We start from the raw sequence: 22,557 nt of genomic DNA on the forward strand, positions 1-22,557 counted from the left end.
GCCCACTTAACCCGGAAGCCAGCCATGTCAGCGTGCAGTGCGCCCGGCCCGCCACAGGAGTCGCTAGTGCGCGATAGGATAAAGACATCCCTGCCGGCCAAACCCTCCCCTAACCCAGACAACGCTGGGCCAATTGTGCGCCGCCCCATGCGTCTCCCGGTCGCGGCCTGGACTCTAACCCAGAATCTCTAGTAGCACAGCTAGTGCCTTAGACCACCGCACCACTCGGTAGCCCCTCTTTTTGACAATTTTAAGTGAAAACAATCACAGTAAGGTACTTAATTGTTACCCAGAAATGATTTGATATTGAGATAAAAACGGCTGCATTGGACCTTTCATCAGATGAAATGTCTCTGCTGTAGATAAAACGCACAGGGCAGACCCATATATTTTAAATACAGTCTGTTGTACAATTGCCAGCCAGCTCGTACTTTAGATATGTTTCATGAAATAAATCATTTGGGTTCTAGAAGTGTGTCTGCTATCCATTGTGTTTTAATGCTCCAGGCGTTCAGTGTGGTGTTCCAGAATGTTCTATCCATAGTGTTTCTTATCCTAGGCAGTACTGAGTCTGTTCTATCCATTGTGTTTCTATGCTACAGGCGTTTAGTGTAGTGTTCCAGAAAGCGGTACTGAAGGCCCAGGCAGACGAGGTGTTGAAACAGAGAGTGTCTAACCTGATAGACAGCATCACTGTCCAAGTGTTCCAGTATACCACCAGAGGCCTATTCGAGTGTGATAAACTCACATACATCGCACAGCTCGTCTTCCAGGTACACAGAAAGTCAGAGTTCAAAGTTCAATAAAAGCTTTATTGTACATTTTTGGTCAAATAGAAATGTTTTTACATGTCATTACACAGTGACGAATATTAGGTACTGATCATTGCCCTTTAAAACTGCGGAGGTCTCCTTTTTTGTCTTTAAAAAAGAACAATATAGGATTGAATGTTATTTTGACAGTATATGTTTTTTGTCATTGTGAACCCAGATCCTGTTGATGAATAAGGAGATCAACCCTACAGAGTTAGATTTCCTGCTGAGGTATCCCGTCCAACCAGGAGTGAGCTCTCCTGTCGACTTCCTGTCCAACCATTCCTGGGGCGGTATCAAGGTGAGACAAACAGGAAGTGAAGATGTCAGACCTTCACAGTTGAGGTTGAAGACGCTTCTAACCACAGATCTAAGATCAGTTTACCCCACAAAAGCCAAACCTTTACCATCAGGGAACAACATGCTACTTTAAATCAGTGTCTAGGGGTAAATTCATCCTACTACATACTTTAGAACAAACCATCCACTGACTATCCTTGTCATTTACGTATGACTGAACTCTCCTTTTCCCCTGTAGTTATTTTAGCACTTAGTCTGTTTCCACTCCATAACTCAGTACATCTGTGGAAGATAACAGAACATAATGGGTACAGTGAAGTCTACTTCCACTACAATAAAGCAACCATGGTCCTCCAGTACCCCCAACAGTACACATTTTTATTGTAACCCTGGACAAGCACACTTGATTCAACTTATTAACTAATCATCAAACCTTCGATCGAATCCGGTGTGTTTGTCCAGGGCTCCAACAGAAATTTGAACTGTTGGGGGTACTGGAGGACCGGAGTTGGGAAACACTGCAAAAGAGCATTACCGCTAAAACATGAAATAATAAAGGCATGCCATTCTTTTTACAAAATTGTTCATTTGAGAAGTTGCTGCCTCTCAAGGGTTCACTACTCTCACATATCTATTAGGTGAAATACCACATTGTGCCACCACAGCGGCAAGATTTGTGACCTGTTGCCACAAGAAAAGGGCAACCAGTGGTGCACAAACACCATTGTAAGAGGGGGAGTGCGAGAGAGAGAGGGAGAGAGAGAGATCTTTCCGAAAAGGTGGGGGGCTACGACGTCCCCACTTGCTCAGGGTTTACAGTAGCGTTGAGAGCAGACGTCTGGCTACTGTACGCCAGAGAGCATAGTTCCCCCTCCCATCAAATCAGTTGATGTACAAGCTAAACCCTAATGGCAGTGTACCTCAGGCTTTCGTACTCATAAATATTTCAACCCGGACCCTCTCCACTATTAATGATCCTAAACTCCAAAACCATCTTCTCCTCTCCTGCTATTCCACAGAGATGTCAGTCTAGGTACCATTAATTGAATTCACTCACTCTGGTTCTTATCGCGGTTAGGAACATAATCAGTTGGAGAGGATGAGATCCTGTGATAGTGCCTGGTGGCCGTGGCCCTCTTAGATGATATTAGAAAGATGGGGAGGAAGCCACATGGGGCTGTAGTATTCTCTCCTCACCTGAGAATCTGCCAACCCAGATACTGGTAATTAACTAAGTGGAGGAGTTGGAGTGACTTCATCTTAGATCATTAAGGGCCGTGGTGTGTATTTCCGGGGAAGGAGTTGTGATGTTCTTCGATAGGACCTTGACTTGATTGACAGAGACTGAGAGGACAGGTGTTTGCGTGTGCCTGTGTGTGTGTGTGTGTAGGTGCATGCGACCATCGGCGTGTGTGTGACATTCAGAGCACTCTGTGAGGCCACTGTTTTTCAGAGATCCAAAGCTGAGATAAGAACAAATGCTGTCAGATAAAAGTCTAGAGTATGTGCCAGGTTTGTGCTGCCGAAGCATATTCCCCTTTTCTACCCGCCGTTATAAACAGCCTAATGTCTACTCAGCACTATGGTTTGAATAAATACAACTCATATTGGCGTAAGAGAAGATAAGCACTGTCTTATTATGCGACTTTTCCAACCCAAACTTTTCTCCTTTGTGGCACTTATATGAGGTAAATAATAAGAGCAAATAACCATTTGTTCATCCTTAGAAAGGTTTCAGAGCCGGTGGGAAAATACTGTGTATATGAATTAACCCCTGCCTATATGTACATACAGTATCTACCTCAATTACCACGTATCCCTGCACATTGATATTGTTATGGTACTCCTTGAATATAGCTTTATTCCTGTGTTTTATTTCTCATGTTTTATATTTTCTTTATTATTTAACTCTGTATCATTGGGGAAGAGCTTGTAAGTAAGCATTTCACTGTAAGGTATACACCTGTGGAAATTCGCCGCATGTGACAAATACAATCTTATTTTATTTTATGAGAACAAGAAAATGCATTCCAGTTTTGTATACATGGTTACTTTGGATGAGGGACTGTATATCTATGAATGAATCTATATTCACCAGAGTTGTAGTTTCTGGCAAATGTTTAATGCATATTTTTTTGCGTCCGCTTTCCTCTTGTACATTCATCCCTCCATCCCAGTCTCTGTGTTCCATGGACGAGTTCCGTAACCTGGACCGGGACATGGAGGGTTCGGCCAAGCGTTGGAAGAAGTTTGTGGAGTCGGAGTGTCCTGAGAAGGAGAAGTTTCCTCAGGAGTGGAAGAATAAGAGTTCCCTACAGAGACTGTGTATGATGAGGGCCATGAGGCCTGACCGCATGACCTACGCTGTGAGGTGAAAGGTCAAATACCTTACCCTCTGACCTACTGTTAGAGGATATACAGTACAACTGTGGTTCTGTTTTTTTTGTGAGGATATCTTTTGAATTTCCCTGTCCCACCAATGAACAAACATAATATAAACAGCTAACATTCAACCCAGTGAGCTAACATTTAAGCCAGTGGCCATTGACCACAGCTACAGTATGTAATAGTTATTTCATAGAAAAGTAATAAATACTATATTTGTATGAGTGCATTTTCAGCTTTTAAACTAACCACCATAAGCTATGAGCAGTGCTCTGCAGTACGAATGTGTATTATGTACAGATAACTACCAAAATAAAGGAAACATTTACTCAAGTGTTTCCTTTATTTGGGCAGTTACGTGTACAGTACCAGTTAAGAGTTTAGACACACCTACTCATTCAAGGGTTTTTCTTTATTTTTACTATATTGTAGAATAATAGTGAAGACATCAAAACTATGAAATAACACATATGGACTCATACAGTATCCAAAAAAGTGTTAAAGAAATCAAAATATATTTGAGATTTGAGATTCTTCAAAGTAGCCACCCTTTGCTTTGATGACAGCTTTGCAAACTCTTGGCATTCTCTCAACCAGCTTCACGAGGTAGTCAACTGGAATGCATTTCAATTAATAGGTGTGCCTCGTTAAAAGTGAATTTGTGGAATTTCTTTCCCTCTTAATGCGTTTGAGCCAGTCAGTTGTGTTGTGCCAAGGTAGGGGTGGTATACAGAAGATAGCCCTATTTGGTAAAAGACCAAGTCTATATTATGGCAAGAACAGCTCAAATAAGCAAAGAGAAATGACAGTCCATCATTACTTTAAGACATGAAGGTCAGTCAATGCGGACAATTTCAAGAACTTTGAAAGTTTCTTCAAGTGCAGTCGCAAAAACCATCAAGCGCAATGATTAAACTGGCTCTCACGAGGACCGCCACGGGAAAGGAAGACCCAGAGTTACCTCTGCTGCAGAGGATAAGTTAGTTAGAGTTACCAGCCTAAGAAATTGCAGCCCAAATAAATGCTTCACAGAATTCAGAAAGTAACAGACATATCTCAACATCTACTGTTCAGGTCAAATTGCTTCATGGTCGAATTGCTGCAAAGAAAATACTACTAAAGGACACCAATAAAAAGAAGAGACTTCCTTGGGCCAAGAAACATGAGCAATGGACATTAAACCGGTGGAAATCTGTGCTTTAGTCTGATGAGTCCAAAGTGGAGATTTTTGGTTCCAACCTTTGTCTTTGTGAGATGCAGAGTAGGTGAACAGATCATCTCTGCATGTGTGGCTCCCACCGTGAAGCATGGAGGAGGAGGTGTGATGGTGTGGGGGTGCTTTGCTGGTGACACTGTCTGTGATTTATTTAGAATTCAAGGCACACTTAACCAGCATGGCTACCACAGCATTCTGCAGTGATACGCCATCCCATCTGGGTCTGCGCTTAGGCTGTATAAGGGATATCACCTCCAGGCTGTATAAGGGATATTTGACCAAGAAGGAGAGTGATGGAGTGCTGCATCAGATGACCTGGCCTCGACAATCCCCCGACCTCAACCCAATTGAGATGGTTTGGGATGACTTGGACCGCAAAGTGAAGGAAAAGAAGCCAAAAATTGCTCAGCATATGTGGGAACTCCTTCAAGACTGTTGGAAAAGCATTCCAGGTGAAGCTGGATGAGAGAATGCCAAGAGTGTGCAAAGATGTCACCAAGGCAAAGGGTGGTTACTTTGAAAAATCTAAAATCTATTTTGATTTGTTTAACCCTTTTTTGGTTACTACATGATTCCATATGTGTTATTTCATAGTTTTGATGTCTTCACTATTATTCTACAATGTAGAAAATAGTAAAAATAAAGAAAAGCCCTTGAATGAATAGGTGTGTCCAAACTTTTGACTGGTACTGTATGTATTGAACATATATCATCATGTCTCCCCACAGAGATTTTGTGGAGGAGAAGCTGGGGAGTCAGTATGTGGTTGGCAGGTCGCTTGACTTTGCTGTGTCCTTTGAGGAGTCTGGTCCCGCCACACCCATGTTCTTCATCCTCTCTCCTGGAGTAGACCCACTGAAGGATGTGGAGAAACATGGTAATGGAGTCACCTACACTGTTAACACCAATGTGCTGTCATTACTCAAAAATGTTGAGGAAACTCGTTGCACTTAATATCAAATCAAATTGTATTAGTCACATGCGCCGAATACAAGTTCCATACACCTTACAGTGAAATGCTTACTTATGAGCCCCTAAGCGACAGTGCAGTTTCAAAAATATATCCGAGTACAGTTATTTAAAATGTTTTTGTAGTCATTACTCTGCTGTGACTTTGGGCTAATTCATATTTTAGATAATTTACTGATTAATTACTGGAATAATTCAGTGATTTGATTGATTTAATTTGGTTATTCTCTCCAGATGAATCATTAACCGTTATAGTGTTAATACTATCAACAATATCATTTCACTATCGTCGAGCTCTGGAACCTCAAGAACCCGATCACTCGCAAAATAACTTAATGCCACAAATAGTTAATTCAATGTTTTATTTACTAGACTAAATAAGTTGGAAAATTAGGTAGTTAACAAAATACAATATCAAGGCAGGGTATAATGGGATTCAATACAGTTATTGAGGTGAGAGTCACAGGTCCATATAAATTAATTTCCGTATTCAACTCAGGCAAGTACAATAGTACATTCATAAGACTTTTGAGGATGATATGGTCTTATTAATCGAAAGAGAAAAAGTCATTCGGCTATATCATTATCATAGGCTTTCACAACTGTGAAATTATAGAGAGCTTCACCAACCACGAAAAAGACAATGGGCTAGGCTACCAGTTAGCATCCGATGTGGACAATGCCAGGACAGCATTGAACATGGGCTTGTAAATTAGACCTGCCGTCTTGCAATTACTCAATGACTTCCACTAAGTTTCACACACAACGCCACTTTATATCGATAATGTAACAGGGCAAATGACTTGTATGTCATTGTTGCCTCTCAGTTGGGATTATGTTATGATGGGATGAAAATGGGATTGGATGGTTGGCCAAGTCTCTCGCAACAGTAGTCGATGAGGCCAGTGGACTGAAAATAGCTCACAGCCGAAGGAGTGAGATCTCTCTCAGTTCTCAGTCCAGGAAAGTCAATTATATTAGAGAACTTCCATATAGTGAATTCTTCCTTTGGTCCAGCCGGGATGGATTGCAAACACAGTCAGTTAGTCTCCAAGGCAAACAGTGCGTTTGCAGGATCCCCTCTGGGATGATTGCTTCCGTCTAAGTATGATAGGAAAAGTTGATCGGAGTTTGGTTTCCAAGGAGATGGGATCACTCATGGTGTGGCCGCACCTTGAAGAAACTTGATCTCCTCATCTGTTTGCAAATCCTGTAATTTATAGGGATACTCATAGGGCTCTGATGACCGGACATGGCGTCACGAGATCACCCCGTTGATTCTAGATATTCAACATCTCTGTTCTTATGGACAAACCTGAGATTTCCTCATAAGTGTCCACAGCATGTTTCTACTGCACAAAACAGTTTAACAATCTCTAGGATGAAGTACGTAGCCTGTAGGTACCAAACAGGATATTGGTAAAATGCATCTGTTCTTTGTTTCAGAAGAATACCTGTTATACCCATTTTAATGACATAGAAGAATCAGAAGAAAATTCTCACATTATGCTTCAAGTTATATCAACATGTATGAGTTTTTCAGTTTAATACATTGTTAAGGAAACGTGTTTAAATGTCCTTGCGCCATTTTCCCTTTGTCACAAAGAGTAAAAGTTAATCTCCTCCCTTGCAATACACATCTCTTGGCACTCTAAAGCCTGGCTGGTTGTTTACCTAGTAACACATGCAGATCACAAGGCGGTCTGCTGACTTGCTGAAGGCGACTGTTTTCTGTCTTTCTGACCCCCCTCAGGGCCACTCACATTGTAAAAGGAGAAGAGGGAGAGGAGTTTATTTGTCTTGTGATAGCTTGTAAGAGGGCGGCGCCACCACGAACAGAAGTGTAAATCTTGCCCTGGAATGTGGGACTTAGGGATATCTTTTCTTCATCATCCCCCTCGTTGGCTCTCGTTACAACAACTCAAACATGTAGGGGTCCAGATTTAAGTTGTATCAGCCTGAAATTTACTTAGCCACGCCTCCAATATAATTTTCCACTGTGCCTTGCCTTTTCGAGTGAATTGTAGAGTTACCACCCATGGCTGTATTTGTTAGTAAAAGAGACATGGTTGTGGAATTCGTTCAGTTTCAGTCCTGTGGCTTTCACCAAGTGAGTACCTAGGCGAATATTAACATTATAATTAAACTCTTTATGACATTACAGTTATCATTAAGGCCATATTACGAGGCTTAGCTTTACCCTAATACAGTGGCCTGGAATTCATGGTTTACAGGCCACATCAGGCCTGCAAGTAACTTTTCCAAAATATATATCCTGGTTGAACGATTTCCAGGAATCGTCCAACCGGGATATCTGGAAAACATTGGGAAGTTTACCAGAATTTTGCAACCCTATCTGCAAGTCACATTATGCTGGCTTGCAAAGTGGTGTAATTCCTATTGGAATCTAGCCAGAGTTAAGATATCCAACAGTTGGAATTTTATTCACCCGCAACCTGCAGTCATAATGACTGCCAGGGTTAGGAACAGTGTTAGGAGACTGCTAAGTAAGCCATTTACAGTGGAACAAACCTTTCAGTAATGGGTGCGAAAAATCTAACTAACTGATTGGATTAGTTTTGAAAATGTATATTATTTATCTTTTGTAGCATAAGATTAACCAATGAATCACTCCATGTACAGTGCATTTGGAAAGTATTCAGACCCCTTAACTTTTCCACATTTTGTTACGTTACAGCCTTATTCTAAAATGGATTAAATTACATTTTTTCCTCATCAATCTCCACACAATACCCCATAATGACGAAGTGGAAACAGGTTTTTAGAAAATTTGACAAAACAAATATTTAAAAAAATACAGAAATACCTTATTTACATATTGTCACGTTCCTGACCTGTTTTCCTTTGTTTTGTATTTATTTAGTATGGTCAGGGCGTGAGTTGGGTGGGTTGTCTATGTGTTGTTTTCTATGTTGGGGTTTTGTGCGTTCGGCCTGGTATGATTCTCAATCAGAGGCAGCTGTCAATCGTTGTCCCTGATTGAGAATCATACTTAGGCAGTCGGGGTTCACGTGTGTGTTTGTATCTCGTGTCAGTGTTCGTGCCACACGGGACTGTTTTCGGTTTTGTCACGTTTGTTGTTTTTTGTATTTGTAAGTGTTCAGTTTCGTTTTGATTAAATCAATATGAGCACTAACCACTCTGCGTTTTGGTCCGACCCTTACTCCTTCTCCTCATCCGAGGAGGAGGAATTAGACAGCCGTTACACATATTCAGACCCTTTGCTATGAGACTCGAAATTGAGCTCAGGTGCATCCTGTTTCCATTGATCATCCTTGTGATGTTTCTAGAACTTGTGGTAACCTGTTGTAAATTCTATTGATTAGACATGATTTGGAAAGGCACACACACGTGTCTATATAAGGTCCCACAGTTGACAGTGCATGTCAGAGCAAAAACCATGCCATGAGGTCGAAGGAATTGTCCGTAGACGTCTGAGACAGGATTGTGAAGAGGCACAGATCTGGGCAAGGGTATCAAAAAAGATTCTGCAGCATTGACGGTCCCCAAGAACACAGTGTCCTCAATCATTCTTAAATGGAAGAAGTTTGGAACCACCAAGACTCTTCCTAGAGCTGGCCTCCAGGCCAAACTGAGCAAATGGGGGAGAAGGGCCTTGGTCAGGGAGGTGACCAAAAACCCGATGGTCACTCTGAAAGAGCTCCAGAGATCCTCTGTGGAGATGGGAGAACCTTCCAGAAGGACAACCATCTCTGCAACACTCCACCAATCAGGCCTTTATGCTAGAGTGGCCAGACGGAAGCCACTCCTCAGTAAAAGCACATGACAGCCCGCTTGGAATTTTCCAAAAGGCACCTAGAGGACTCTGACCATAAGAAACAAGATTATCTGTTCTGGTGAAACCAACTCTTTGGCCTGAATACCAAGCGTCACGTCTGGAGGAAACCTGGCACCATCCCTACGGTGAAGCATGGTGGTGGCAGCATCATGCTGTGGGGTTGTTTTTCATAGGCAGGTACTGGGAGACTAGTCAGGATCGAAGGAAAGATGAACAAAGCAAAATACAGAGAGATCCTGGATGAAAACCTGTTCCAGAGCGCTCAAAACCTCAGACTGGGGCGAAGCTTCACCTTCCAACAGGACAACGACCTTAAAGCACACAGCCAAGACAATGCAGGAGTGGCTTAGGGACAAGTCTCTGAATGTCCTTGAGTGGCCCAGCCAGAGCCCGGACTTGAACCCAATCAAACATATCTGGCAGAGCTTGAGAAGATCTGCAGAGAAGAATGTGAGAATACCCGGGCCGCGACCGGGAGACCCATGAGGCGGTGCACAATTGGCCCAGCGTTGTCTGTGTTAGGGGAGGGTTTGGCTGGCCAGGATTTCCTTGTTCTGTCGCGTTCTAGTGACTTCTGTGGTGGGCCGGGCGCATGCACACTGACACGGTCGCCAGTTGGACTTGTTTCCCCCGACACATTGGAGTGGCTAGCTTCCGGATTAAGCGAGCAGTGTGTCAAGAAGCAGTGCAGCTTGGCAGGGTCGTGTTTTGGAGGACGCATGGCTCTTGACCTTTTCCTCTCCCGAGTCCGTACGGGAGTTGCAGCGATGGGACAAGACTGTAACCAACAATTGGCTATCACGAAATTGGGGAGAAAAAGGGGTGAAAGAAAGAACCACCCCCCCCCCCCCAACTGTAACGTAACAAAATGTGGAAAAAGTCAAGGGGTCTGAAAACTTTCCGAATGCACTGTACATGAATAAACACAGATAATAAACAATTCCAAAACAATCTACCTGCAGTAGAGCATGCTGGGTAAAAAGTTAATTTGTTTTCACACCAGTACGTTTAGAGTCGGGTTTTCGAGACTCGCAATATTGAATCACACCGGGACGTGTGAAATGTGAAGCTTTGGTTTTTACTGACCTGGTATAGGAGATATCACAGGTTTACTCTTCAGCAGTGTTCGATGACGAATATTTCAATACTTCACTATTTGGTTTTATGAAAGATTCAAATGCGATTCAAATGGAAATGTGACTGACAGGGTTATATTGAACAACGTGTGAATAAAATTATTGGGCTGCTGAGGCTGGATTGTAGATAACATGTTTTGTTTTGTTTTGTAAATGTGTCCCTCCGTACCTTGGAAACACAGTAACCTAGTTTGATGTTTGAGTGAATAGTCTCCAAGTCTTTTTTATGGTCTGGCGTGAAATCAGCTATCCTCTCATGTGATATGAGATCATTCTCCCACTGAAGCTCAGATAATTGGTCAGACACACTCGTTCAAATGTACACACACACACACACAGGGGTGTGTATAATTGATGTCCACACCCTTCTGTGCACGCGTGTGTGTGCATGTGTTTGCATGCATGTGTATAACTAATTATCCAAGCCCCCCCCCTGTATGCGTGACCAATCACATCAAAGCTAAAGCAGCTAACCAATCAGAGAGGCCTGGTGTAAAGTGTGAAGAGAGGGCCAAAGGCAACACAGATCACACAGAATGAAGAACCCTGAATCTATACACTTTACTTTAGGAAAATAGTGTGGGTCTTCGCTAAATTTCAGATGGCCACTTTTTCTTAGGCAATAGTGAATGTACAACAGTGAATGTACTGAGTGTACAAAACATTAAGAACACCTTCCTAATATTGAATTGCACCCCCTTTTGCCCTCAGAACAGACTCAATTTGTCGGGGCATGGACTGTACAATGTGTCAAAAGCGTTCCACAGGGATTCTGGCCCATGTTGACTCAAATGCTTCCAACAGTTGTCAAGTTGGCTGGATGTACTTTGAGTGGTGGACCATTCATGAAAAACCCAGCAGCGTTGCAGTTCTTGACACACTCAAACCGGTGCACCTGGCACCTACTACCATACCCCATTCAAATGCACTTAAATATTTTGCCTTGCCCATTCACCCTCTGAATGGCACACATACACAATCCATGTCTCAATTTTGTCAAGGTTTAAAAATCCTTCTTTAACCTGTCTCCTCCCCTTCATCTACACTGATTTGAAGTGGATTTAACAAGTGACATCAATAGGGATAAAATCTATCACCTGGATTCACCTGGTCAGAGCAGGTGTTCCTAACGTTTTGTGCACTCAGTGTATAAATGAAGCACACTTTATAAAAAAGAGATTACTACTTTATTATTAAACTGTCGATCATTTCAATGTTCCCTAAACTGCTATGGATTATCTGAATCATTACTCTGTGATCTTTCTTTCAGGCAGGAAGCTGGGCTATACGTTTGACAGCGGTAACTTCCACAATGTGTCTCTGGGCCAGGGACAGGAGGTGGTGGCTGAACAGGCTCTGGATCTGGCAGCTAATGAGGGACACTGGGTTATACTGCAGGTATTCAGATACCCACGTTTACTTGCAGACACACTCAGAGGCACACACAGGTGCACACATACATGCACACACACACATAGCCGACTGCCTAAACCAGTCGTTGCTAAGACAACACCGAGCTAATATACAGCTGGGATTCCAGAACAGGCCATGTCGTGAAATGTCATTTTACTTTTATGTAATTAAAAAAATGTATTCTTTCCCGTGTTTAAGGTCATATTGTTTCTCTAATCCATTGTGCTTTGCACATAGTGTTGGCTTTTTGCTCTCCATTGTGGTTCAACTGCATATGAAATAGTATAATTTCCTGGAGAGAGAGAGAGGCCCGGTATTATTCAGTACAGTATCTGGTTCCTCAGTGTGTGTTCTCTTATCTGGAGGGCAAGGCCAGTCAGCGTTTGCATTTTAAGCCAGCTCGTTTGTTGAATCCTAATGGGGAGTATCGACAGATATGAACGCCGGCACAGGGCACAGAGACAACTCTTGGAGAGAGAGAGTGTGTGTGGGGGGGTCTCCTTTATTCACAGCGCTGGTAAAGCAGAGAATGTCTTGCTATCCCTTTCTTTCGCCTCTCTTTCTTCAGCTCTCCCACCCAGTCATCACAGACACAAGCAGCATCTCTTTTTCAATCCATCTCTCCTTCTGTCTCTGTGTCTCTCTCTCTCTCCCAGCCACACACACAGCCAGCATCACAGAGACAAGCAGCGATTGAATTACCTTTGCATAAGACTCCTGATCGATACAACTTAAAAAAGCCTTGTCCCCGTGGCAACCAACCTCACCTCCCACTCACTCACTCACTCACTCACTCACTCACTCACTCACTCACTCACTCACTCACTCACTCACTCACTCACTCACTCACTCACTCACTCACTCACTCACTCTGTCTGTCTGTGTCTGTCTGGACCACCCTCATAAAAGGAGGGAGAAAGAATGGAGGGAGGTCTCTTTTCTATTTCAATCCCTCTTCTCATCCCACCGTCTCCCCCTCTTTTCACACCCTGCCTCACATTTTCCAAAATGTCTCCTCTTCTGCCTCCCATTCCTCCCATCTTTCTAACCTCAGTCATTCCATCCCACTCTCGTATCCAGGCCTTGATCCCACAACAAACACACACACACACACACCTTTTACCTCCCTCTCATCTCCCACTGGTCCTTCCATCCCAGCATCAGATCAGTAGCAGGCTGCAAAGCTGGGTCAATGGCAGGTTCTCCTTCACTGCAGGTAAATTACTCTGGCCCCTGTTCTCCTCTCTCTCCTATGTTTGTGACGGGAGCATTATCCTTATACCGCTGCACACCGGGCCCTGTCCTATCCCCACTCTTCACAGCCCAACCAGGACCACCCAAAGACACTTTGAGAGATGCAGAAACCCACCTAGAGGGAGAAAAGAGAAAAGGCAATCAATCTGGCAGATTGGAGCTGAATAGGCTATATCCCCCAGACCTAGGAATATATTTGAGCTGAAGAGCCCATATCCCCAGCAGTGGGATTCTATTGAGTGGACCTAAAATACCCAGGTCCTCCAGGCACTTAGTCCTAAAGGCACAGGGACGCTCACAGTCTAGCAAAATAGATGGAAAGGAAATAGGGCGAGACGCTTTAGAGAAAAAGTTAGTTTCTCTCCCTCTTTTTCATCTCTCTTCACTTCACTCTGTAAGGAGCATGATAGCTTGGGTATTTGGGTAGTGTTGTAAAGTTTAATGCAGACCACTTTTTCTTCTTGTGAGTTTTCAGTGAGAGAATGATGTGAACGAGAGTTGAATTAATCAGAGTCGTCACTGTAAGGACCCTATTGCCATAGGCTACATGCCATTTTAAATCCTCATTTCATTCAGCCATACTTCTTATTAGTCTTTCATTGTTGTCATATCATATTTGCCTTGGCACCCTAGCAGCAGCCTAAGCAGAAAGCTCCTGTAAATTATGTAAATATTTTGTAATTAATAGATTTTTCTTTACCTACAATCTTTTTTTTTTTTAAGAAGTAAAAATGAATATAGCTAATTAATATAATCAGAATCCTCTACAAAGTTAAGACTGAAGTTGGCAAGTAATTTGTTTGTTTGGAAAACTAGATAACGTTAGCTTGCTAGCTGTTTTGATTTAAATGCCAGCCAGTGTCCGGGGGTTGATGATGGACAGAAGCCGAAAGCAAGAGGTGTGCAGCGATGAGGATCGTAGTGAGGACAAAATTACAAGGCTGCTCTTTAATTATTATTGAAATGTTGTGTGCTTTCTGGCGCCACATGACTGCCGTAGCAACATCCAAGTGGGTGCTTCATCTTGGTAGTAGTGAAGGACTAGCTAGCTAGCAATCTACTACAGAGTCCTTGTCTTTTTTGTGTGTGCTTTGAAGCGCTTTGAGATTATTATGTTATCTACAAAACTATTCCGGTGCTGAATATAGTGTGGATGTTTCTTCTGCAGAATAACTATATTCTGAAACTCTACAGTCTGTTTGGTTATCTTTAATGTCTATTCTGTCATTCTGCCCAAGTCTCTGCTGCAGAGACATTGTTATAAAGACATAGTCAGAGGCCAGCTGTGGAGATGCCCTTAGGGCAGAGGGCCTTCATGACTGAGTGTGTGAGCAGAGGAAGACGTGGAGAGAGTGAGGACTGAGTGTGTGAGCAGAGGAAGACGTGGAGAGAGTGAGGACTGAGTGTGTGAGCAGAGGAAGACGTGGAGAGACAGCCGGATGGGCCTTGGTGTTGCCACAGGCCATGTTCACTATTAACATCATGTCATAGCAAAAACCAAAATTAGTCGGCGATGGTGACAACATCATTATAAGAACTGGAGGATGGAGGTGCTTAACAGAGAACAAAGAAAATATCTCGAAGGTATTTTTCTCCCTCCTCTCTCTCTCCCTCTCTCTGTGCCTAGGTGGTTTCATTAAGGTGACAGGCTCTAAGGGAGGCCTCAGTCTGTCTGTCTGTCTGTCTGTTTAGGCTCTTTATTACACACTCGTTAGTTAGACGCCAACAGGAGAGCTTGTTCTTCAAGGCAATGAAAAAGCACTTCAATTTAAAGTTTTAATTTGTGTCTCGTTCAATATGCTGTAAGTTTATAGGCTCCTAACTTGGATCTATCTGAATATTACCCCCTCAGCTTCGGGCTATGTATTCTTCTCACTAAACACACGAGGAAACTTCTTGTCGTTCTCTTTCGCTTTTATTTTTTGATTTTGTCATCTACAATTTGCGGTGATGTTGCTCCAGAGGATCTCCTGTCATTTGGAAAGAGGGTTAACTTGAACAATCAGAGGGATGATTAAATTTAGAGTGCCGTAGGAGATGAAGAGAAGGCAAAGCGGCTTATGAATTAATGACTGCAGTTATTAGTGGTGTAATTAGATTTGGGTAACACGCGGGCGGGCAGCGCTCTGGGCGGTGATGTGAGGGGCTTGGCTAACTCCTCATCACCATGAGAACTTCCTCTCTCAGGGTTAGGAGTTAGGACACACGGAATGGAACATTTATCTCAGACAAGTTTATGTAGTGCTATCGCAATGTTATCCCTATACAGGGTGGAAATGTACATTCTGAAGGGAATAGAAAAAGCTAAAAATGCCCAGTCACACCTGCAACAAAACATGTTGTGTAGGTAAATGTGGCCTTGCTTGAGGCATGCTGCCTGTATTTATTGATATTACTGTAATATTTCTCCCTATAGAACATTCACCTGGTGGCGAGGTGGCTGGGTTCTCTAGAGAAGCATCTGGAGCAGCATGGAGAGAACAGTCACCAGGACTTCAGAGTCTTCATCAGCGCTGAGCCTTCAGGGACCCCAGAGGGCCACATCATACCACAGGGCATCCTGGAGAACTCCATCAAGATCACCAATGAACCACCCACTGGCATAAATGCCAACCTGCACAAGGCCCTGGACAACTTCAACCAGGTAACACAAAAATAGGCACACAATGTACGATTTCTCTCTCTCCCGCTCTTCATTTTCATTTGCCCGTAAAAGAAGCAGTCCAGACGTCCCATGTTTACGTGCCACTTTCTCTGTGGTGTTGTCATCAAGTTGCCTGTTTGGTGTGCAGTAGCAGCTACCAGATGGAGAGTGTTACCTCTGTCAGTGACCTTAGAGTAGACTCTGACCCGTGGAGGACACAGTCGTCCCCTGTAGCAGAAACATGGCTCTCTATGGGGAAGAGGCAGATTTGGACGGGATGTTAGGATGTTTATCCACAAGCCATCTTTCTGTGATCGAAATACAGTATGACATAATTATGTGTGTGTATGCCTTCATGTGCTTGCGCGCATGTATTTGTGCTAGTTAGAATTCCACCTCTACCTCATCAGTGCACTTCTATCTACAGTAAAGCAGCTGTTAGCCAGAAATGTATCAACAAGTTATCAATGCATCTCCATCTGTAACCTACCATAACCCGCTGGGGTTCTGCCTCCTTACCAATAATGCAATGCTTGGCTTCCATCCAACATGCCATTTTAAAGTGCTGATGCCTATCTCTCTGATAGTGCATGTTTGTGTGGTAGCTAGCACGCGCACACACACACACGCACACACACACACACACACTCCAGGAGGTCCCCTAAGGTACTGTAGAGAGCAGGGCGGGACAATATTCCAATCATGTACTGTACATGGTGAAAGCTAATCAATGGTTTGTCTCTATACAGCCAGAACCCTTAGTAACCCACAGTAAGCCAGAGAGATGACAGTATCTTTCCTCCTTCCTGACCTTTTCAACCAGCAGATACAAAAAGCTTTAGTGTCCATTCTCATCCCCTGGCTGTGTGTGTGACGGCCAGCAGAGGACAGGAGACATTAAAGAAACAGGCCTCTGGAATGACAAGGTTAGGATTTTTTGATGTAGTTACACAGTTCTCAAAGGGCTGGAAGACATGTCATTATAGATGTATTATCAGGTCTTGGTTTATGCTTCTTCTTTGCTGGTAGAGAATGTAATCAAGTGTGTGTGTCCTCTAACAGTGTATGGATAGGGAGGCAATGCTCCACTCTCAGCTGTGAGCAGCCAGAGAGGCACTGTGTGCAGAATATTAACTAACTTTCCGTGTGTGCGTTTGTGGCGTGTGTGTGCTCGTTTGTGTGTGCGTGTGCATACGTTCTAGGAGTCAGCTCCCTTGGGCTCGACAGGGGAAAAGCCAGAGGGCCTTCTCCACAGTACTCAACCTGACGCAGGAAGGAATATAAAAGAGCATTTAAACCCACTGTTTTCATAGAGGTTATTGGCATTCTTATTTCACCGTCCCTCCCCTAAGGCCATCTTACATTCCCCTTATCTGGGTATGATGAGCCAACGGGACGAGATCACCTGACAAGCAGTAACAATTAAAAAAGAATCTCATCCTGCCGTTTATTTCCATTCATTGTCTTCTTTCTGTACCGTGGAGCCCCATGTTGCTGGGGACTTCTGCACAGAGAATCAGCCACAGCTTCTTACTTTCAACACAACGCTTTTGTATTTGAAAATCTTCAAAAATGCTACCCGTACTTTTCTGAGGCAGACAGTGAAACGGTGAACATTCGTCAGGAAGAGTTTTGAATGTTTGTTTAGTTGTCTGGGCCTTTGTTTTCTTCTAGGACACTTTGGAAATGTGTGCCAGGGAGAATGAGTTTAAGAGCATCCTGTTTGCGCTGTGCTACTTCCACGCGGTGGTGGCTGAAAGGAGGAAGTTTGGACCTCAGGGCTGGAACAGATCTTACCCCTTCAACACAGGAGACCTCACCATCTCCATCAATGTACTCTACAACTACCTGGAGGCTAACTCTAAAGTAACCAGTCCACACACATGCTGTATCTTATGTGCCACAGTAGTAATAAAGACAACCATGTTCCATGACAGTAATACCCTTTTCACACTATTGTGCCGACCCCAAACCAAATTGTGGATATTTTCTTTGGCAACTATGATGGATGCGTAAACTTAGTAGAACTTGGTTTTGCTAAGCTCGATTCGGTTCTGTAGTGTGAAAAGCATTTAAGATTCTAAGGTGCATTATAACTCATTTTCTCTCTGCGTCCCAGGTGCCATATGATGACCTGCGATACCTGTTTGGAGAGATCATGTATGGAGGTCACATCACTGATGACTGGGACAGACGACTCTGTAGGACCTACCTGGAGGAGTTCATCAAACCTGAGATGATGGAGGGAGAGCTGTACCTGGCTCCCAGCTTCCCCTTGCCTGGGAACATGGACTACAACACCTACCACCAGGTCAGTAAAGAACCACATCTACCATCAGGCCACCGGATTCTCCCTGCCTGGGAACATGGACTACAATAGCTCCCAGTTAAGTAAAGGACTACAAATACAATCAGGTTACCTAATGATCTTACACTACCTCACGTGGCTTAAAGCTGCAATAATGTCACTTGTTGTATTTTTTCAATGTTCAAAAGCTCCAATAAGTTGGTAGTGGTCAGCCAATGTGGTGCAACAGTAACAATGTTGCGCGTCTAGCCTGCATGAGAACCGCTGTATTCATTGGTTTTCATTTTCCCGGTCGGGTCAGAGTTTCCCTCAAGATTTTGTGGTACGCACAAGTGACATGTTTTCCATCAGTGAGGAGGACAGCTCAGGGATATTCTAACGGGTAGCGTTATGATAGCTAGCTAGTTGAGCCCATGGCCAATACTTGGCTAGCGGAGCTTACTAGCTTACAGACATGGCAGACGCATAAGTAAGTAATGTCAATTATTAAATAGCAACCTTGAGAATGTGAGGGGGAAAAACTTATCTGTAACTTATCTATAACTATATTGTATACTTGGTTGTTGTGTCAATTGCTGAAGTAAAAAATACCATCCATCATTTAATAGATAGCAACCTTGACAGTCTAAGGTCTAAGTCTGTTGTGTCAATTCAAATCTACTTGTTTTCCCCATTTTCAGCGTGCTGATATTTCTCTCCAACTCTGGAATCTGTTCTGTTTGCCTCTCTGTTATGACAGCAGGAACTTTGCTTCACCACAGCCCTCTTTAAAAAAAAAAAAAGAAGACAACTGCCAAGATTTATATCAGTAACACTCTTGCTAAAATGTCTGCCAGCCCTTGCAGCCTGTCCACATTCCTCCCACCAGCTCCCCAGGGAGAGGTTGTATTTAATTATCCCCAGCCCGGGTGTTGTTCGCTGGGCACGTCTAGGCTGACAGAGACACCTGGCATGGAGGTCTGGAGCGTTTTACACTTGGCCAGCAAACAGATAGAGGGAGCTGAGTGGCTGAGACTTAGCTGGAGCGCCTGGAACTGGAAAGGCCTGGTGGTCCCTGGGGGTCTGTTAGAACATGTCCACTCCCTCATCCATCTGTACTGCCCAAATACTGGACAGGAGAGGAGTTGGCGATGGAGGAGGGGAAAGGGAAGGAGCTATGGGATTATTTGAGATACTTCTCAAAGAGTTTTTGAGACGTTTTCAGAACATTTGGGGACCAGGACAGAGAAGAGCTTTGACTGGGATAAGCCGGTTGAGTGGGGGGGGTTGGAGGAGAGAGGGAGAGAAAACAAATACGAAGTAGTGATAAGAGACATGGATGGGTAGCAGTGAGATTCGTAGACAAACAGCATCTGGTGAAGATAAGGTCAAGCACATTGACTGCCTTGTGAGTGGGACGGGACTGGGAAAGTGTGGAGTCAAAGAGGAAAATAGTGGAAAGAAAGAGGTGGAAAGAAATGAATCAAAGGAAGGCGTTGGGAGGTTGAAATCTCAGAGTACCATCGTCAGGAAGTGAACTTATCACGGCATCGATCTTCTTAAGGAACTCTCCAAGGGCAGCTGGTGGGCCATAGATGACAATAATGTTAAGCTTGAGTGGACAAGTGACAGCGACAGCATGGAATTCAAATGAGGATATGGATCGGTGTGAAATGGGAAACATTTGAAAATCTCCACTTAGGAGAAATGAGTAGCCCTTTGCCACCACAATGACTGGTGTTCTAGAACTATAACATGTCTCATCCTTTCCTTTGCTTTAACAGAGCTTGGCAAAGTATATACTATATCTGGCATCCACCGTATTTTCTTCACCAGTTTTTTTTCTTCAGATCAGTGCAGATGAAGGACGAGGAATTCACTGTAGAATATTGAAATGCACACTCCCACTAATTTGGTGTTCTAACGTGTAATTCCCTCTTCCTCCAGTACATAGATGACACACTTCCTGCAGAGTCTCCCTACCTGTACGGCCTCCACCCCAACGCTGAGATCGGCTTCCTAACGCAGACGTCTGAGAAGTTGTTCCGGACCGTGCTGGAGATGCAGCCCAGAGACAGAGGGGCCGGGGAGGGCAGTGGGACCACCAGAGATGAGAAGGTAGGGATGGACTAACTGTATGGAGGAGGAGCAATGCGACAGTCATATATGGTAAAAACCAGTGTCCTGGACACAGGCTAACAGCCTATACCCATTGAGGTTCTCCATTGAGCATGATTTTGGAGTCCAGGCTTCATCTGTGGCCCAGAAACCGGCCCATAGAGTGTAGAGAAAGTTGGGCCAATGTTAGAGCGATTGCTGCCTCTGAGATTCTAAGTTCTGTGAATCATATTTTCAAAGTGTCAAACCTGAACCAAACTGATTGTAAGGTAAGAACAAGGTAGTCTTTGGTCCAAGGCTCCATCAGGTCATAGCTCTATAACACCCATCTGGCACTGACAGGAGTGACATAATACAGCACACGTCACCTCTACCCCCTGACAACCTATATGGGTCACCTTAACTACACTCTCCCAATGTTTGGACAATCTTATTCCCTTGTTCCCAATCCCCATATGCCTTACCTTAAATACACTCCCGTGTGTTACCTCAGACAAACTAGTCCAATATCTGAAACAAATATGTTTATAGTGAATGAGCTCAATCCCCCCTTACAATCTAAAGCACTCAGAAAAGTGTTATACTTAAGCAATAAGGCCAGAGGGGGTGTGGTATATGGCACGACGCAAAGCAGAGTGCCTGGACACAGCCCTTAGCCGTGGTATGTTGGCCATTTACCACAAACCCTGAGCTGCCTTATTGCTATTATAAACTGGTTACCAACGTAATTAGAGCAGTAAAATTAAATTTTGTCATACCCGTGGTATACGGTCTGATATACCACGGCTGTCAGCCAATCAGCATTCAGGGCTCGAACCACCCAGTTTATAAATTCTAATACATTATGACCTCACCTTTCTAATATGCAAGCTAGCTTCCTGTTTTAATGGGCGTTTGATAGATGTAGAGCAGTGACTTCTCCTTGTGTCCCTACACTATCTCACGCTTTAGTGCCGTCTGACTTTTAATGATATAGAAGTGTGTGTGTGCACATACATGTGGGTGCGTGTACGTGCGTGTGTGTGTGTGTGCCTGGGTGTATTATGACGGCTGACCTTTACTACTGAGAAGCAGAGATAGTTATGTCTTAACAGATGACAACCATCGGCCAACGCTAGCGAACGAAGCCCGCTTGAGCACTTCCTGTTTGATATGCAGGCTGCCGCGGAGCTGAAGGAGACAGATTCAATATTTGAGCGGAGAATCCATAGTTATGATGACCTCCAATCCTTTGTTCAATGTTTAATCCGTTGATTGATCTCTAGTGCTGGAAAATGTGAACACCGACATAAGCTTTCATCACTTACCCAACGGAAATATGAGACGAGGATTGATTCTCTGGGGATTTGACTTTTATTAAAGACAAACGGCTGCTGTTGTTGCAAATAATTCTCATGAATATTTATACATTTTTTTCTTCCATAATTTTCTTCTCAAGGAGTCATTAGTGCTTGGAATTCTTATCATGTTTACTCGACAGATGTAATCTTTTTTTGATTCCCTACTTTTCAGTAACAAAATGTGACACTGGCACTGAGAAATTCTTGACAATGAACACAATCTATCATTCTGTCATTAATACCATCTTCATAATACATCCCCAAATTCAAGGTTAATATTTACCCCCTCTTTTGTCCCGGTCTCTTCACACACACACCACACACACACACCTTTACCCCAGGTACGGTCTGTGTTGGAGGAGATAATGGAGAAGTTACCAGAGGAGTTTAACATGGTAGAGATGCTGGGGAAAGCTGAGGAGAGGACACCCTACCAGGTGGTGGCGCTGCAGGAGTGTGAAAGGATGAACACACTCACCCAGGAGATAAGGCGATCCCTACGCGAACTCAACCTTGGACTCAAGGTGAGTCAATCAATCAATCATTCTATCAAGGTCAGCCAATCACAAACAGTCTTTGTCTACTTCTTCTACTCACTCCCCCACAGTTACTTTGAGTTAACTTTGCTTTGAAGTTCAGATAATTATTTGTTTTGGGGTAAACAATGCCAGTGTCCACCGGTGGTGGGTGGCTGGGCACTGCCAACCCATAGACCACTTCTAAGAAAAAGAAACAATGGCATTGGAGTCAACTTCCCCTTTTAGGGTTGACATTTTTTTTTTTTATCATTGGGGTAATGAGTCACGCTCTGTTGGTTGAGCCTGTATACAGTAGCGGTCTGGTCTGCTCTGTTATTATTCCTG

The 22,557-nt window shown here is 43.6% G+C and overlaps 1 protein-coding gene across 1 annotated transcript in view; it reads left to right on the forward strand.

Annotated features, from left to right (window-relative positions):
• Positions 1–22,557, forward strand: part of dnah9 (dynein, axonemal, heavy chain 9) — a 143,485-nt gene that overhangs the window by 109,584 nt on the left and 11,344 nt on the right. The window contains exons 64-73 of the mRNA XM_071409795.1: positions 603–773; positions 991–1,113; positions 3,290–3,483; positions 5,442–5,590; positions 11,909–12,036; positions 15,722–15,949; positions 17,624–17,815; positions 18,069–18,260; positions 20,184–20,354; positions 22,036–22,218. Of these exons, the coding sequence (XP_071265896.1) occupies positions 603–773; positions 991–1,113; positions 3,290–3,483; positions 5,442–5,590; positions 11,909–12,036; positions 15,722–15,949; positions 17,624–17,815; positions 18,069–18,260; positions 20,184–20,354; positions 22,036–22,218 (1,731 nt within the window). The remainder of the gene's footprint in view (positions 1–602; positions 774–990; positions 1,114–3,289; positions 3,484–5,441; positions 5,591–11,908; positions 12,037–15,721; positions 15,950–17,623; positions 17,816–18,068; positions 18,261–20,183; positions 20,355–22,035; positions 22,219–22,557) is intronic.

Source organism: Salvelinus alpinus, chromosome 7, assembly GCF_045679555.1.
Source record: "Salvelinus alpinus chromosome 7, SLU_Salpinus.1, whole genome shotgun sequence".
Taxonomy (NCBI): domain Eukaryota; kingdom Metazoa; phylum Chordata; class Actinopteri; order Salmoniformes; family Salmonidae; genus Salvelinus; species Salvelinus alpinus.